General features: G+C 46.6%; 1 protein-coding gene across 1 annotated transcript in view; it reads left to right on the top strand.

Annotated features, from left to right (window-relative positions):
- Positions 1-19,519, top strand: part of INPP5E (inositol polyphosphate-5-phosphatase E) — a 262,442-nt gene that overhangs the window by 150,379 nt on the left and 92,544 nt on the right. The window contains exon 6 of the mRNA XM_078641914.1: positions 12,398-12,517. Coding sequence (XP_078498040.1) covers positions 12,398-12,517 — 120 coding nt within the window. The remainder of the gene's footprint in view (positions 1-12,397; positions 12,518-19,519) is intronic.

Below are 19,519 nucleotides of genomic sequence, written 5' to 3'. Positions count from 1 at the left end.
AAAGCGGTCAACAACAGGGAGGGACGTTGAGGGGGACAATATTTAAAGGGGTCCAGTGTGCATGTCCCGGAAGCTGAGCAACAATAGATTGCACACAGTTCCCCTGAGATAGGTGATGGCGTAGTGTGGTGCGCTGTCTTCCTCTCACCCTCGTGTGCGAGGCGTTAGCGTGCCTTAATGCAGCAGGGAAGGGTATCCCTTGTCGGAACTAGGGATGCCTCACACAACAGACTGGTTTTACGGCTGTTGTCATGTCACCAGTTAGTCGTATCGTAACATCATCGGCTCCCTGCTCCAGCGTCAAGCCGGCGCTGCAATGCCTGACGGGTAGCACTAAGTGCTACACTCTTGTGGAGATCTTTTGTTCCTATGCCGATAGGTGTATGGGTGTGAAGGCCCTAGTGGGTGAAGTAGTGAGCGTGAGTGAGGTGAATTAAAACAGGTTGGTATGATCTACGGCTTTGGCTTTAATCATGTAGTACACCACCTGAAGTAAAAACGTATGAGGGGCAATGGGACTGCAATAGCTACGAAGAGTCAGACCCGTTCAACCCTCAGCTGTGAAAAGGTCGACATGTTTCATGCCTGTATTGGCAATTCTTCAGGACCAAACAAAAAGGTGCTCATAAACTTAGTGATTTGACATGAGGCCCCGCTTAAGGCTGAGGCATCAGTAGTATACAACCTGTGGGGTTGTCGAATCCAGCCGGAGAGGGGTTCCTGCATCAACGGGATACCCTGTGGGAAGAGAAGAAGACTTCAGCTCGTGGATCAAGGACCCCCAGTAGGCATATCAGGGGGGTGTGTATGTTACTTCCATACCGTGAAGCAATGAATGTTGGAGTGCGGAAGACAGAAACAGGTAACTACGCATCAAGGGGATAGTGGATAGCACGTATAACCGTTGCTATGTGAAGGGTTTCCGGCAGACCCAAAGTGTCTCCAAAAACCAGGAAGGTGTTTGTAAGAATAGGAATATATATAATGATAAAAGTTAAATAAAGCATACAAAATACAGAAGTGACAGGATCTAACGCCAGCCGGCGTGTCACTGCACGTGGAGATGGCAGTGCCTCAGGGTACATTAAAACAAGACTATTAGAATAACCGGAAAGGTGAGGGACTTACCCTCATTGGCGGTCGTGGGGGCCCCAAGGCTGCTCCCGTGGGGTCTGCGCAGGTAGGGCAGTAATCTAAAGGGTTTAAACAGATGGTATGTGATGTATATGGACAGATGCCATATGGGAATGAGAGAGTGTCCCAACACTGGGGACAGCAAATGGGAGGGGTGGGAGCGGTCAAGGTACAGGTCCGTGGTGGTCCCAAACAAACATTCCCGGCGTACTCAGGGCAGTCACACCACCCAGGGCGGTCGCGGCCCGGGGGGAGCACCGGGGCGAGACCGGCTTGGCTCCTCTGGTGACATTGGCCGCTGACCGGTAGGCTGGCTGCCACTCACTCGCAAGCGTGCTGGGAGTATAAAGGGACGCTTCGTGGAGGGCCAAATCAACCCCCAGTTCAGCGGTCGGAATGCCCGTAAGATGCCACCCGGTGCCCCACCTCTGCCGACGGCCTCGGAGGGGGCCGACGCCTGAGGTCCCTGAGGGATGTTTAGAAAGGAAAAAGGAAAAAGCACCGAGGACCCTACCAGCGTGATCGGGCTCCTGGCGATCCATGGAGTCGCCTCACCGGTAAATCCCAGAACGGGGACCTTACCTCTGCACGGTGTGCTGGTGAATTCTACACCTAATCCCACGTCCAAGCGCGCGGAGTCGCTTGAAGCAGCCGTGGTTGTAGACTGGTTGGGCACGTAGATAAGGGATAGGGTGGAAGCCGGAAGCGTGTCAGGGACGCGGTTCCGCGTCGCGTGGCGCACCGGTGTGACGTCAGAGCGTCAGAGTGTCGGTGTCCGCCGCCATATTGGAGAGGGGTATAGGGAACAGAAAGGAGGTTGCTGGTAATGCAACCGTCTATTCACTATCGCAGCAAGAGAACACTGATGGCTCGGTGTAACAGGTACTGGATACCCCACAGGGCTCTCAGGTGTTAGAACAGCCAGGGTGCACAAGGGGAGGGGGGGAATGATTAGTGGCTCAGTATGAAAACCTGCGGACAGCAGTAATGTGGGCTAAGAGAATCCATGCAGTAGGTGGTGTGGTATTCATCGGGGAGCCGGGTGGCTTATGGTGACGCCCCGTGTAATTTGAGACTGTTGGCCAAAAAAGTATAGTAAAAATATTGGTCAAAAAGATATGGAGGTAAGCATTGGTCCTGCAGTGGATGGCGCAGAGACAAGGAGAGATGTGAGACCAGAGCAAGTCGATTGACTGCTGTCATCCGCTTGGTTCTGCTCCAGCGGTATTGGTAGTACGCCTGTAGTGGGTCTCAGTGGGCCAGTCTCAAGGAGGGGACCGGTCGAGTGTGGAGGCACACCCTGGGTCAGCCAGGTGGTGGGACCCTGGTTGGCTGAAGTGTGGGTGGTTCCTACTGGCAGTGAGCTACTCTGAGAAAGATCATGAGTTGTAAATGAAAATGCAAATGCAAATGAAAAGTGCAGCATGGCTGTGAAAAACGTCAGTACTGTCATCAGGGAATGGTGATAACGGTCAGATGTATAAGTACACTAAGTGACATGGCGTCTACCTGGACAGTGTGTTCCACGGGACAGAATCGTTCAAACCCTCAGTGTCTAGATGGAGGCGGTGTACCCATCTTTGCTCCAATCTAAAGAGGGCCTGTTGCTTTAACGAAGGATGCCATTCTAGCACAACCCATTGAATGTCCTCAGCTGCATGCCCCTTCTCTTGACAGTGAGCATACAGACGCGTTTGTGTCTTTCTGCAGCGTACATTGCTGTTGTGTTCCATAATTCGTGTTTTCACAGGGCGGGTCGTCATCCCAACGAAGGGGCATGCAGCTGAGGGTTTGAACGATTCTGTCCCGTGGAACACACTGTCCAGATAGACGCCATGTCACTTAGTGTACTTATACATCTGACCGTTATCACCATTCCCTGATGACAGTACTGACGTTTTTCACAGCCATGCTGCACTTTTCATTTGCATTTGCATTTTCATTTACAACTCATGATCTTTCTCAGAGTAGCTCACTGCCAGTAGGAACCACCCACACTTCAGCCAACCAGGGTCCCACCACCTGGCTGACCCAGGGTGTGCCTCCACACTCGACCGGTCCCCTCCTTGAGACTGGCCCACTGAGACCCACTACAGGCGTACTACCAATACCGCTGGAGCAGAACCAAGCGGATGACAGCAGTCAATCGACTTGCTCTGGTCTCACATCTCTCCTTGTCTCTGCGCCATCCACTGCAGGACCAATGCTTACCTCCATATCTTTTTGACCAATATTTTTACTATACTTTTTTGGCCAACAGTCTCAAATTACACGGGGCGTCACCATAAGCCACCCGGCTCCCCGATGAATACCACACCACCTACTGCATGGATTCTCTTAGCCCACATTACTGCTGTCCGCAGGTTTTCATACTGAGCCACTAATCATTCCCCCCCTCCCCTTGTGCACCCTGGCTGTTCTAACACCTGAGAGCCCTGTGGGGTATCCAGTACCTGTTACACCGAGCCATCAGTGTTCTCTTGCTGCGATAGTGAATAGACGGTTGCATTACCAGCAACCTCCTTTCTGTTCCCTATACCCCTCTCCAATATGGCGGCGGACACCGACACTCTGACGCTCTGACGTCACACCGGTGCGCCACGCGACGCGGAACCGCGTCCCTGACACGCTTCCGGCTTCCACCCTATCCCTTATCTACGTGCCCAACCAGTCTACAACCACGGCTGCTTCAAGCGACTCCGCGCGCTTGGACGTGGGATTAGGTGTAGAATTCACCAGCACACCGTGCAGAGGTAAGGTCCCCGTTCTGGGATTTACCGGTGAGGCGACTCCATGGATCGCCAGGAGCCCGATCACGCTGGTAGGGTCCTCGGTGCTTTTTCCTTTTTCCTTTCTAAACATCCCTCAGGGACCTCAGGCGTCGGCCCCCTCCGAGGCCGTCGGCAGAGGTGGGGCACCGGGTGGCATCTTACGGGCATTCCGACCGCTGAACTGGGGGTTGATTTGGCCCTCCACGAAGCGTCCCTTTATACTCCCAGCACGCTTGCGAGTGAGTGGCAGCCAGCCTACCGGTCAGCGGCCAATGTCACCAGAGGAGCCAAGCCGGTCTCGCCCCGGTGCTCCCCCCGGGCCGCGACCGCCCTGGGTGGTGTGACTGCCCTGAGTACGCCGGGAATGTTTGTTTGGGACCACCACGGACCTGTACCTTGACCGCTCCCACCCCTCCCATTTGCTGTCCCCAGTGTTGGGACACTCTCTCATTCCCATATGGCATCTGTCCATATACATCACATACCATCTGTTTAAACCCTTTAGATTACTGCCCTACCTGCGCAGACCCCACGGGAGCAGCCTTGGGGCCCCCACGACCGCCAATGAGGGTAAGTCCCTCACCTTTCCGGTTATTCTAATAGTCTTGTTTTAATGTACCCTGAGGCACTGCCATCTCCACGTGCAGTGACACGCCGGCTGGCGTTAGATCCTGTCACTTCTGTATTTTGTATGCTTTATTTAACTTTTATCATTATATATATTCCTATTCTTACAAACACCTTCCTGGTTTTTGGAGACACTTTGGGTCTGCCGGAAACCCTTCACATAGCAACGGTTATACGTGCTATCCACTATCCCCTTGATGCGTAGTTACCTGTTTCTGTCTTCCGCACTCCAACATTCATTGCTTCACGGTATGGAAGTAACATACACACCCCCCTGATATGCCTACTGGGGGTCCTTGATCCATGAGCTGAAGTCTTCTTCTCTTCCCACAGGGTATCCCGTTGATGCAGGAACCCCTCTCCGGCTGGATTCGACAACCCCACAGGTTGTATACTACTGATGCCTCAGCCTTAAGCGGGGCCTCATGTCAAATCACTAAGTTTATGAGCACCTTTTTGTTTGGTCCTGAAGAATTGCCAATACAGGCATGAAACATGTCGACCTTTTCACAGCTGAGGGTTGAACGGGTCTGACTCTTCGTAGCTATTGCAGTCCCATTGCCCCTCATACGTTTTTACTTCAGGTGGTGTACTACATGATTAAAGCCAAAGCCGTAGATCATACCAACCTGTTTTAATTCACCTCACTCACGCTCACTACTTCACCCACTAGGGCCTTCACACCCATACACCTATCGGCATTGGAACAAAAGATCTCCACAAGAGTGTAGCACTTAGTGCTACCCGTCAGGCATTGCAGCGCCGGCTTGACGCTGGAGCAGGGAGCCGATGATGTTACGATACGACTAACTGGTGACATGACAACAGCCGTAAAACCAGTCTGTTGTGTGAGGCATCCCTAGTTCCGACAAGGGATACCCTTCCCTGCTGCATTAAGGCACGCTAACGCCTCGCACACGAGGGTGAGAGGAAGACAGCGCACCACACTACGCCATCACCTATCTCAGGGGAACTGTGTGCAATCTATTGTTGCTCACCTTATGTAAAGCGCTCTGGTACCTTCGGGTAAAGTTTGCGCTATATAAAGTCGCATTAAAATAAATAAAATAAAACACAATCCGCAGATGGCTATAAGTGCCGAGAAGGAGCAGCAAGTTTACAAGAGCATATGTGATGTAACTGCTCCTTTTGTAAAGCGCTCTGACACCTTCGGGAAAGGTTTGCACTATAAAAAGTCGCATTAAAATAAATAAAATAAAACACAATCCCCAGATGGCTATAAGTGCCGAGAAGCAGCAGCGAGCTTACAAGAGCTTTACAACAGCAACAAGATTTAGAAACAGAGCAGCATGTCTGCTTTAAAAGTTAAAAAGTGGTGCAGCGTGCGGAGCGCTTTTATCTGCTTTGCTTGTTGTTTAACTATGCAGCTTAATCGAAGTTCATCCAGAAAGTGGGGCAGAATAAAGCAAAACCTCTCCCTTTCCGCTCAAACAGCTCCACTAGAGCTGCGGAAGACCGAAGGGTAGGTACGGAGCAGTAAATATAAAACAAGTTAAAACAAGACACGGCCTGGCGGCCGTGAAAGTACGGCCGGACGGCCGTGAATAATTAGGGGAGGAGAAATGCCTGAGGCAGAGAGCATGCTGGGGGAAGCTTGTGGGAGGGAGGCTGGTGGCTTTGGTGCGTGCACGCGCTTTTCACGGGCACTGCATGAAATCGCCCGTTTTTGGTTAAGCTCCGGGTAAGCCCCCATATCTCTCGCCAGCAATGCGCAAGCGCATTAGCAGGCGAGACCTAAAAATGCAATAGGTCTCGCATTCACACGATTTGAGCTTTTGGCATTGTAAATGACAATGCCTTCTATTTATGTTTTGGCTTTAAAAGCATACATGCAAGGCATTGTTATTTACAATAACAATAGCTTCAAAAATGCTGTGAACCTCACCATCTATTCCAACAGAAAGGGCACTTCAGACATTTCAGGTCAAAGAGCAAGCACCCTGACTGGCGCAGATGAAAACACCTCAGAATATTCAACGGACAGCAACTTCACCTCAAAGCAGACATCATTAGTCACAAATTGTAGGGACCCGTGCACTGGCGGTATTTCATCTCAATGGAAGAAACCGGAGTTATCAATAAAACGCACAAACAGCAGCTGCTCTTCACACAGTTGTGCTGGTGCTTATATTGGCAGCAGTGGCAGGGGCAAATGTTGGTGCAATCTGCAGTGGATTCCTGACGAGGGCCCTGATACTTATTGTTTTTACAAAGTAAGCAGTGTCCGACTGCGATATTGAACAAACTGTCAAACTGCATATTCATTCTAAGCTCTACTTCACAACACATGCGCTGCTGCCCTCGGCTCTGAAGTAAAGCTGGAAACCTCTACCCTTCTCATAGCCATTCCATGAGAGGGGGGACCTGACAAACTTCGACTATCCTATTAATCCTGCGGGCCATTCCTGTCCTTCCAACAGGTTGTAAAGAGGGGTGGCTGCTGTCCACAGCTAAGCAAAACCTAAAACAAAAGTAATGAGACACGCACAGAAAATACACATGCACAGTACACACAGTAACACAGCACACACAGACATTCGCATAGAGACACTTACAGAAACCGACTAGCACAGTGACAGAATCACATGCGCGCACATACAAACACACACACAAACGTATGCACTGAAAATACAGACAAACAGAAACATAATACACACATGCACATACAGACATTCGTATAGTGGAACTCACTGAAACAAGCCGGCACCGTGACAGGCTCACATGCGCGCACACCACACACACAGGCACTCACAGACAAGCACATACAGGCATTCAGAGTTACACACACATATGCAGATATACTCACATAGATACACACGGACCCACATACAGGAGAGAACACAGTCGCAATACTGAGGTGAAAAACTAAGAAACTGCGAAACTCCAACATCTTGATCACAACTGGACAGAATAGTGACAAACATTTATTGCAAGTACAGTAGACTAACAACAGACTTCATAAAGTGTTTCTGACTGTGCCCCAGCACACCTGACATCTCCCAACACCAGCCCACATGAGAATCTTACAGAGTCCGTCTGAAATCCCCTACATAGAAGGTGCCTCCACACCAAACATTGGCCAGCCCCCACCGCGCTTTGAACCTTTGAAAGATCCGTGGTCCTAGAGAATCAAATTCGCCATATTTTAAATGTACACCCAACCTCTTTGGTCTTGTAGCCCTTTGCCAAGAAGGTGGCACAGACAGATGGTAATGAGAATGAGAATTTACTCGATCTCCTAAACACAAGAATGGGTCTCTCTGGAACTGTTCTTCAGTGGTTCACCTCCTTTCTACACAACCGATCTCAAAAATTCAAGAGCACAACATGATGTCCGCTCCAATACCTGTATCGTTAGGTGTCCCCCAAGGATCCTGCCTATCCCCTACCTTGTTCAACCTAGTTATGGAACCTCTCACCTCCTTGCTACAAGCATCCAATGTACACTTTCACATGTACGCCGATGATACCCAACTATATCTCAAATTACAATCCCCCAAAGACATTTTGCTCCTGAACTCAACGATCAGAAGCACCCGATCCTGGCTTGCCGATAATCATCTCAAACTCAATGCTCTGAAAACTAAGTTCCTTCTTATCTCACCTCCCGCTAAGATCTCTACCACTCAAAGTTGGCTTAAACACCTAACTGCACTCAATGTCCAACCCACCATCGTGGACTCAGCAAAATCTTTAGGCATAACACTTGACACCAATCTCAACATGCAGCAACATATCAGCAAGGCAACCAAGGGAGCGAACCACCAAATCAATACCCTGAGGAAACTTAAACCCTTCCTCCCTGCCAAAGACTTCCAAACTGCAGTACAAGCACTAGTCATCCCTCGAATAGAATATGGCAGCATCGCCCTCTGCGGACTCCCCCTAACTACTACCGCACCCCTAAGAGCTTCTCTAAAAGCTGCAGCGAGACTCATCACTGGGTCAAAAAAACACTCACATATCTCCCCTGACTTGAAATACCTGAACTGGCTGCCTTTTGAAGCCAGAATACATCTGAAAATCGCCTGCATGACGCACAAGGCTGTCCACCTGAGCTCACCCGGCTATCTCACTCAGAAGTTGACAATTTCTGGCGGCTCTAGAAACACCAGAGGCACAAACAATCTTCTGCTGAAGCCTCGAAGATTCCGGAAGGAAAAAACTTATAAACGCTCCTTCTCAGGAATGGCACCCAGGATCTGGAACTCACTCCCTCCCGAAACGAGCCGTATCTCCTCCTCTACACTGTTTAAGAAAGAAGTAAAAGCTATCCTCATGGCTAAATACACTTGAAGTATTATTTTGAAATCTTTTAAGACTGCACCGATCTGTACTACTTGTTCGACCCCTTTGCTTATTTGTTTTACTTGTATTATCGACTTACGTGATTTTCTATGCTCCCACGTATTTGTACTATTGGCATTACTGACGTACCTGTTTGACTATGTTCCCTCATGTTCCCCCTTTCTATGTAAAGCGCTCTGATATCTGCAAAGATCTTGTTCGCGCTATATAAAACTTTCAAAATAAAATAAAAAATGCATATGCAAATTTTCACGAAGGAGCCGCCCACTTTTTTCTTCTATGGCTCCAATGAGAAGCAAGAACAGGCTTTAATCTACAACACCTAACAGAAATTGACGTGTTGCAAGGCCGGTGTGTGATGGAGTCAGACTGGGCCCTGGGGTACGGCGGCCAAGGGGGGCGGCAAAGGAGGGGGCATGCAGATTTACTTCTGACGTTAATCCGGACCCATCCCCACACGTCTGATTCACAGTTCGGGGGCACTCTTCTGTGGCGAATGATCCTTGCTTCATTCGGCAGCGATGAGGTGGGCTGGTGGCTCTAAAAGGCTCATCAACTTGTAATGCTGCTGTTTTAAATAATGAATATTAAGGGACGCTGGAGTTCATAACACTGCAAATAATTACGCATTTTCTCCTCTCTATTTTCCCCCATTTCATCTGCCGGTCTTTCTGGAAACATACGTTTTTTGCTCAGAGGCGGATGCTTAATCTCCACAACGGCCCCTCGCGGCGGGATGCCTGACTTTCACCTTGTGGATACCCTGCTATCTCACAGGGGAATACCAGGACGGGTTCCCTAAGCAAGCGCCGGGAAACCCACTGCGGGTAGCTGTGCGCTATATAAGCTCAACTACATTTACATTTACATTTACAAGGCGTTGTAGCTCTTGCATACCTGTTGGATGCAAAATGTGTTTAAGCTTCATGGAAATAAACTAAGCAAACTCAAGACTACACAGCTAAAACTAGGTGTGCTAAGCCCAAATACACTGGGACATGGACGCTGGGACAGGGAGTCATGATTGCTGGGACAGGAAGTCATGGACACTGGGACAGGGAGAGGGGGACACTGGGTCAGGGAGATATGGGCACTGGGTCAGGGAGATATGGGCACTGGGTCAGGGAGATATGGACACTGGGTCAGGGAGATATGGACACTGGGGCAGGAAGACACGGACACTGGGGCAGGAAGACACGGACACTGGGGCAGGAAGACACGGACACTGGGGCAGGAAGACACGGACACTGGGGCAGGAAGACGCGGACACTGGGGCAGGAAGACGCAGACACTGGGGCAGGAAGACGCGGACACTGGGGCAGGAAGACGCAGACACTGGGGCAGGAAGACGCGGACACTGGGGCAGGAAGACGCGGACACTGGGGCAGGAAGACGCGGACACTGGGGCAGGAAGACACGGACAGTGGGGCAGAAAAAAACATACACTGGGGCAGGTAGACACAGACACAGACCCGTTTTCTGTAGAGTTCAAAGGTGAACTTTACTCAGACTTCCATAACTCCAAAGCACTGCTGGACTAGACCTCGTTGTAGAGAGGTGGTGAGTTTCGTACGCGAGGGTCGTCTTTGAAAACCAAGAAAAAGATATCCCAGTAGTGAAGAGCAGCCCCTACCTTTTAGCGGAAGAGGCAAGACCCGGTAATCCTTATGAAGCTCTCTCTCTCAGCATACTTTAGCTGCCGACGGTTGTCTTTCCTTGTCCTGAACACATCCAGGTAGCCCCGGTCCCCCTTCCCCTCCCGGGCGCACCGCACGCGTACCTCAGTGAGAGTCATGGGCTTGCAAAGTCCATCTCCTCAAGTTGTGCAGGGAGCAGGCCACTGCCTGTGCTCGCAACTGAGCTCCGGCTCCCCTCAGCCGCACAGTGCCACTCATGTTGTCTCAGAGCGCCGTGCACCTCCATATACAGCCCCGGTGGAAGGAAGCACCCCACGCGAACCCCCTCCAACTCCCTCAGCAAACTCTCCAGCAATGAAACCAACATTGTTACCCAAACAACACACGGTCCGTGACAACGGTGAGGCGGAAAGCGCTTTCACTATTGCACGAGCCAGGCCGGCCGGAGAGAAGACATGGAGAAGGCGGAGCGTAGACAAGATAAGGGAGGACGGGCCTCTGGCGGGAGCTACCTCGAGGGGTGGGAGAGCGTGAGCCTGAGAGGCAGGAGTACTGGTAGTTGAGAGCCGCCGATGAATACACGGGCACTGGTTAAAACAAGCGCTCGCCATTACGGAAAGGCAGCCGCTTGTTTATATTTGCATTGTGCTTTCGCTTTAAGTGAAAGCGCAATGCAAAATGAACATGCAGCTGCCTTGAACAAAGACGAGTGAAACAGAAGCTTTCACACTTACACGCCTCCTTTAGATAAGAAATATCCTCACGACAGCCCTCAAGCACACTATGCAGTCCGGATGGGCCGTCTCAAAAGGAGACAGGGCGGTAACAAAGAAGCCTCATTTTCAATTGGAGGCCACCGTTTAGCATAAGCGATGATGCCAGCCAATGAAAATAATGGGCGGGGCTTCAAGTCCCCTTCTGAAATCTCCTCTACCACAATATGTCTCCCAGAGCGAGCAGCGCATGCAGCTGCAACGCTAGGCGAGACCGTGGTCGTGTTACTTTGCTTTTGGTAAGGGCGGTGCCCTTTACCACTATGAAGGTAGCGCGTTGTATGCCCTATTCCCGACGAACCAGACCACAATCCGTGAGAGAGGCCTAGTTCATGATGGACCCACATGATTCGTGTTCGTCCCATGACCGAAAATTGCTTCCAAGTATCAAGATATCACCACAGCTAGGGCAATTGGGATAGGGGTTCACGTCTATTACTAGGCAATGGACTTTTCCATCCCAACAGTGCTTCAATTGTTGAGTTGGTTAATGGTGTTGATGTAGATGTTTTTGGCAAGTATGATGGCTTGTTTGGGTTGGATTTGAAACTCTGTTGTGTGACATCAGTAGTGGATTTCTTTAGAAAAACATTTACTTTCTGCCAATTAAGAATATTTTTAATGTGCAAATAGTAGTTCTGTCTGGACTGTAAGATGCTTTTTTTATATATGCTGGAATGTTTACCTCCGAAGAATCGTAGTAGAGTGTGCATTGAGAATGGGCAAACTTTCAGTTGCAATTTCAGTCGGCTGTGTTCTCCATTTTTAAACTCGCCTCAAAGTATTGTTAGGAGGTTTTTTCCCAAGTGCAGACTTGATCCATGTCCTCTTCTCTGTTGAGTATTAAAGTCCAGTCTTAGGTTGCTTTTCTGGTTACTGGATGTGTTTGTCTTAAGTACACCTAATAGATACAGTGAATCTCAACATAGCATACGTGACCTCATGGCTCTATCTTGGTTTGCTAACACAATCCTTTCCCAGTGTCACTTTCCAGAGTTTAGATTCAAGTTAGTGGAATGAATGTAATCTACTGTGGGAATGATGTAGCCATTGAGGCGAAATGAGCACTGTCTTTTCTGCTGCACCCAAAGATGTATTTATTTTCTCTTGTTTTTTTATCCTGTAGAAGTAGAGTATGCCACCGTCACAACACGTATTGTCTCCCAGATCAAGACCAAAGGAGCATTGGGAGTCTGTTTTACATTTTTTGGCACCTCGTTTCTCTTTATTACGTCCCACTTCACATGTAAGTTCCTCAAAAGGCAAACCGATTCTACATTGTTTCCTCTGATCATTGGTTTGTTTGGATTTGAACAGTTCAAGTTAAAATGCTTTCTGCTTTCACAACTAAAGTTCAGTTGCAGAGTTATAGGGCATAACGTTTGGAGATGCATTAGCTGGTAATGGTGACTACCCACCCAAAGTAAACGGACATTTATTAATATAGTTCTTTCTTGTACTGCAAATTTGCCTACTAAGAAATTAATGTTTAAGTTTGTAAATTACACATCACCTGAGTGTAGAATCCGTCACATATAATGCAAATTGTCTATTTTGTGTGCTTCTTTTTTGCTTTTTAAAGTCGCCTGTAATGTTCAGCGTCTATAGTTGACTATTTTAGATGTATTAATGGACTCTTTTATAAATCCAAAAAATCTAAACCAAAGTGTGGCCTGAATGAATTATTACCAGATCCTCAGAGCAACTTTCAAGAAAACAAACATAATCAACTGCATGGCTAGTGTTAGAGCTTATCCACCTGAGGGGTGGGCAACATCATGGGATCTGCAGTTGTATTCATAACCAAATGGATATTCTCATGCTTATAATAAGATCAGAAACACCCTCTTAATTATTTTTGTACGTTTATTATACATTTTAAAAAGAAATACTAATTTAAAGGCACAGGGATGACGTGTCCTTTCGTTGGAAACTCCTCTGACTATGCCATCTACCCAGAGGTAGCTCAACCAGAAGTGGTGGTGGTTCACCTAGTGTTTATAGCATCCGTAACTTACTGATCACCACGGCCCAATATGTTAGGAAGGTCACATTATATCTTTGCTGACAACATATTCTACTTTAACGGTGCTTTTGCAGTGCCTACATTAACTTGTAGAATTTCTACTGGCATTGGCAGGTGGATTGTCCACCAGAGTGTTTCTGTACCAAAGTGATTCCTCTCATGGCAGAAGCAGCCATTTTGGTGACAAATGCTCTTTAAAAGTATTCTAAACTTGACATATTATCCTCCAGCACTCTGAATTAAACACAAAGGGTCTAATTTAGTATGTGGGACCAAAGGTCATTCATTCAGAAGCTGCACAGAAATGTGGCACTCTTCATACCACGGCGCTTACTATGCCCTGCAGCAGCTCTGTCTCTATTCTGGTTTCTCCTTGACCAAAATCCACCCTGAGCTTCTGAAAATCCTGTCTTTTTCTTAAAACTGCTCTTTTGCCTTTCTTTGTTTCTGTAGTTATCATTTAATTTCTTGAAAGGAGCTTGTTTGTTCACTTGAAAATACTCCCCACTTCAGACTTGTTCTATGTATGGTGTGAAGTTTGGAATTGAGAATGGTGTGTGTACAGTGCATTTCTAAAGGAGAATGAAAATGTGCTTATTTAATACCTGGTCTTCCTGTCACCTAAGACAGAGGCTCACTCAGCAAGATTCAATGCTGCAGTTAAGAAAATCCCACAAGCTTAGATCTCAGTTCAGAAATCCAGGTATGCCTCCTCTTGAGCCTCTATTTCTGAGAAGACTTAATCTGATTTTCAAATGCGTCCTCGGATCAGCTGCCATTGTGCCTCTGCCGGCAGTTGCTACCTGTTTGGTAGAGGGCCTCTTTTGACTTTAACATCAGCATCAAAAGTACACTTTCGAAGCTGAGCAGGTTTTATCTGCTAAAATAATCTTTCAAGTTGCAGCATCCTTTAGACATGTATTGTCGAACCGTCGTACAAGATCAGGAAATGCTCTTGCCATACAGGTCTTCTTACAATCTCCTTTGGGCCTTCTTGAGAATGCAATAGAGTCTAAAGAAATAGTTGCAAGAAACAATAGGCCTCAGGATAAACAGAGCCCATCCCAAAGGGGGAATCCTCCCAATTAGCTTTCCATGTTAGTTCTCCGACAGTGATAACATTCGCCATACTTCTGAAGATCTTGACTTGTCCTCTTGATTCTGATGGCCTAAAACCTTTACCGTCAGAAGATGCCATCTTATTAGCTAATATGACATTAAACATACAATATCTTCTTTAAAGATCCAGACATCCTAGTGGTATTTTTTTCTTTTTTACTTTAAACCCATCACTGCATCATGAAAGAACAATCTGGCAATGCCAGGTTTGCTGAAAATGGATATGTAGTCATTAATTTTTTGCATCAGCGTCTGACAGGTCAGGCCCTCAAGACCAGAAAAAATACCGTGGACCATTCCAAGAAGTTTTAAGTTGTGGTTTTGTCTTTGCAGCAGTTCACTGTATTGCTAATTTGCCTGAAGTCTTGCAGTAAGCAGATTATTGACTAATAGCTTCAGACGCTTTTCAAATGACACATTATTTTCTGTACTAGAACCTACTGTGCCATAACTGCTGTATCTTTAAATAAACAATGGAAAATCAGCCCAATTCTACTCAGGAAGTTGTTTTTTCTAGATGCCATTTGGGATACATAAGTAGGGAAAGAGTGTGTTTCCTTCTGAGAAGATAACTTTGTCCCTATAAGCTGGGAAGCCCACCTACATCAAAACCTAAAGTCCGAGGTTTGCTGGTTTGGGGGGAGAAAAATATAAACAGGTTATAACTCACAGTTGTGTAAAGCATTTCTACCACAGATCCATCACACATCCCCACAAAACAAGGTAAGGAACTTTAAAAAAGAAAATGTTTGTGGGGTCAAGATTAAGGATTTATGTCAGATTTTAGTGAATGGTAACTTTAGTACTCTTTTCACCCTGGTCATCGCATTCTTTGTCACCACATCTCCCACCTCTTTGGATGCGTGCCCTCCCTTGACACATATGAGAGTGTTACATACACACTGTGTACACACACTCCACCTATGCAGGATGCACACCTCCCACATATGCACCTACTACACACAAATGTGCCAGAGAATATCTCTGATTGTTCTAGCTGTCATTGCTGCTTCTCACAGGGCGAGACCTGTGTCATCTGTAACGAAGTGTATAGAATATGAGAGGTACAATCTGCTCTAGTGGAAATGCAAAGTTTTCCTCTAACAGGAGGTTCCCATGATCTTCCGGGCATCTACTCAAAACTTAGTTCAGTTTCTTTTTTGTTAATCATTGTAATCAGTCTCTATTACTTCTTCAGGATGCATTCAGTGTTCCTTTCTATACACCTAATAAGATTGAATATCAGTTGCAATGCCTTCCCTGCATATTTAGTCTGTGTGTTTCTCTCATTCGTGAATGCTTTGAAAGCATACCCGTTTCCTTGAAATATGCCTGTTGCCCATGTGGAATCCTTACAGCAGATCAGGACATACCTATGTACTCCATATTACAAATATTGCAAAAATCACATATATGTGATCTTTAGCTTCTAGTTAAATATAATGGTAGTGCAGAAACACAGGTCAGAAATGTACTTGCACAAAGTGTATTATGTACATTGTTAGGGAGCTCTAAGGCAAAGTAGAAACAAATAATATTTCTCGCTCCTGGGGTTCCTTTGAAGATGAGTGAGAAGGAAAGCTGATGGCAAACACCTGAGCATAGCTTCAAACATAAATGCATGCTAAGCACAAGTCAGACTCCTTGCTAACCTCAATTTTATTACTATGTATGTGGCCAGTTGGCCCTCAGACTGATGAGAGAGGTGGGCAGAGTATTTAGACAACCATGGCACATTTAAGAACGTAGTTCTTTTTAGGTCTCGCCTACGCAGCGTGCATGCGCTACATAGGTGGAGACCTTTAGAAATCGATTCACTTTTTGGGCCAAACACGTGCATGCTTTGCATTGCTGTCAATGGCAACACATGCACGTTTGGTGTTTCCCTTGCCGGAGCGAGCTTTGAAACCATCTGTTTGTAATGAACTTTCAAACAGATGGTTTCAACGCTCGCTCCCGCAAGGGAAACAGGCGCAGGCCCCCCTCCTCTCTCCCCTCCACCTGTTGCCTCCTCCTCTCTGTGTCAAACTTGTTTTATGTTCCCACTTTTCATGCACGAGGGAACGGAGCCATGGTCTTTTAGGAGCGGGCCCAAACTCACACAGTTTAGCCAAGTGCGGCAGCTGAGACTCTGCCTGGCAGTTTCAAAGTCCACAGTTTAGGAAGAGTTTGAGTCACTGCATTCTTCTTGTCTGTCACAATAGCATGTTTATGTGCCTTTTGCTTTCAACCCCTTAATCTCCCCCACCCCGCCCCCTCCTTTTCTGGCCTTCTTGACCAGGAGCCCGCTGGGCGTATTTTTTCACCCAAGAAGCTCTGGCGCTGTAGATTGTGAGGGAAAGCTTGGTCTTTGGAGGTCTTACAGACCCTCATTGCAGAAGTGGGTACCACATTAGGGGCACAATCGAAGCCAGGCGTGTCTCTGTAAAACGCAGAATGTCTATGTTGGCCAATAAATGTGACCCCTTTTGTTTAGGTAGAATACAAAAGGTTTGAAGTACCCTGTGCGTCCCTGTCCTAGCACCGATATTACATTTATGTGGCATTGTGCACATAACCTGTCGAGTTTGGAGAGTGCGCTTGGTGTAAGCTTCTTTCTATACACAAGTGCACACCGGTCTGTCTCGCTATCTGCACTTCTCTCGCAGGATGTAAATCTGTACTGCTCGTGAATGCATTTGAATTCTATTGCCACTGCAGATGACTGCTCTACCCCTCTCACTGATGGTATTTACAGAGGTCCTAAGGGGCGTGTTTATATTTCAGGATTAGGCAGGGGGTGAAAATTGGATTTGGGTCCGGGGTGATTCGCCGTCAAACGAAAGGCTGGGGCAGTGTTTGTCTTGGGCCCACTTCTCATATTAACTGAGAATTACCATTAGCTCTGTGTGTAATATTTTAGGGTTATTCCATCAGTAAGGCTGCTGAAGCTCTGCTTGGCAGGCACATGGACACTTATCTCTGCTTAAAAGATAACAAAGGTTTTATGGTACATCAGCCCCTCTGATATCACTTTACTTTTCCGCCCTGCAAGTGGAAACTGCCAACTTTTTCAGCACTTAGGAGCGAGGAAGTTTGAGAATAGATGATGTACTGAAAAACACACACAAAATCGAAAAACAAAACACACAACTGCGTATTTTGAGTGTGAAATTATATTTAATGTAAACAATGTCGTATTTGTACAAGCATTGGCATAGCCATTAGGTCTCGCTTGTGGGACCTTATAAGTATTCAGTTAGGCAGCACAATATCCTTGGTGCAACAACATCAACCGTTGCATGGCTAAACACTTATAGAGGAGTTGGCCTAACGGCTAGGGCGATTGACCTGGGGATCTGGGTTCGAGTCTCGGTAACAACGCCAAAACCTCCTGTGATTCTGGACAAATCACTTAATCTTCCCGTGCCTAAAAATGTATGTGTGTCCTCATGTAACGATGTAACGCAACTGGTGCTATGTAGAGCGCCCTGATACCTGATTCGGTTTGGGTCTAGTTTGCGCTATATAAAACTCTGCAAAAAAAACTTAACTTAAATTAACAAAATAAAAACAAACTCAGGCATATAAATAATGCAAGAATAACTTCACAAGTACTACAGTAGCGATTTACCTCTAAATGTGTTGTTGTTGGGTACCAAAATCTGCGATCCATCTCAACCTAATGACAATTCCTTGGTAAGGTAGCGGATCAATGTCTGGCAAATATTACTTTGTAGGAGAATGTATGATTATCTCATGAGGGTGTATTCATGTTGTTGTTGCTGTGGTTTGAAAATAGGGAATAGATCACTTTAGTTAGTTAGTAACAGATTGTGACCTGAGGATTCAGCAGGTTTCTAGCTCGGTCCTGTCCACAACCACATAATTACCTCACAGTTCTTTCATCATCTTTCACCGTTAGGCCCAGTAAGGTCTTGTCTCATTCAGCCATCACTACATCACCCCCACTCTGTTGCGGAGATTATTTTATTTATTTATTTAAATACTGTAATCTTCGTTTCGGACGATTTTAACAATTCGGATTACCAGTTATGGATCTGCGAATGGTAAACCGCTCACCACTTCAATGGTCTGCTCATTGTGCCAAGTGCTAAGGCTTATAAAGAAAAGGAGCATAGACCCAATGTGCCTATGGTGTGACACGGTAGAGTCTCCTAGACAGGCAGGGTTGGAGTTTAATCAGTCATAACTGGGTCACAGGCTTGAAAATAATGTTGTCAATAAAAATAAAAAAACATTTTCGAAAGCTTTATCAAGTACTTGAACAAAATGATCACATTCTTTTTTGGGCGAATGAGCCAGCTGTTTAAAAGTAACATTTACTTGTTTCTTTCTGATTGGTCAAGGCTTTCCAGATCGACCCTTGATAAAGTATGACCCTTTCTGAGCTTGGCAAATTCAAATGGGGTAAATATTTGGGTTTGGGATTCGGCAGCCCAATCTGCCCACACTGCCCTTTTCATCGATGAGATGGTGCCAATATCACTTAGCCAAAGAAACAAAAACATAAATCTGATACCATGATCAAAATGATGAGCTGTTCTAGGCCAAATGGGGGTTCTAAGTAATATTGAAGGAATTATCATTTGACTGCATACTATGAACTGTGCCCAAGTATGGTGGGAAGACCATGGCGACCTGACTGATCTAATCCAAATAGAAAAGGGAGTGCACCAGGGATGTGTCATGGCATCCACATTATTCTCCCTTTATATAAATTATGTTAAAAGTTGCCCTAATACTTATAGGAATGACTCCACGATAGTAGGTGCTCATAGGAAAATCATGTTATTTCTAGATGATACAGTCTTCATTTCCAAAACTCCTAGGGGCGTGCAGTTGCTCTTGGATAAGATAGTGAAGTTTTCCAATGCACATGGTCCACTCTCCTAAAACAAAATGTGTGTGGCACTTAACCTGCCTAAAACCTTTCGATAGGGGATTATGTCAGGAACCTTTAAACTTGAAAGAGTAACAGATTTTGATTACTTGTGGGTCACAATTACCCCTAATTTGGATCAGTCTGAACAAATCAATAAAAGTGCACTCCAATTACAAGAGAGCACCTTAAAGGTGCTTAGATTTTTCAAATCTACTAGC

Source organism: Lissotriton helveticus, chromosome 5_1, assembly GCF_964261635.1.
Source record: "Lissotriton helveticus chromosome 5_1, aLisHel1.1, whole genome shotgun sequence".
In the NCBI taxonomy this organism is placed as follows: domain Eukaryota; kingdom Metazoa; phylum Chordata; class Amphibia; order Caudata; family Salamandridae; genus Lissotriton; species Lissotriton helveticus.
The sequence above is the reverse complement of the archived record's forward strand: the minus strand, read 5'-3'. Positions and strand labels throughout refer to the sequence as shown.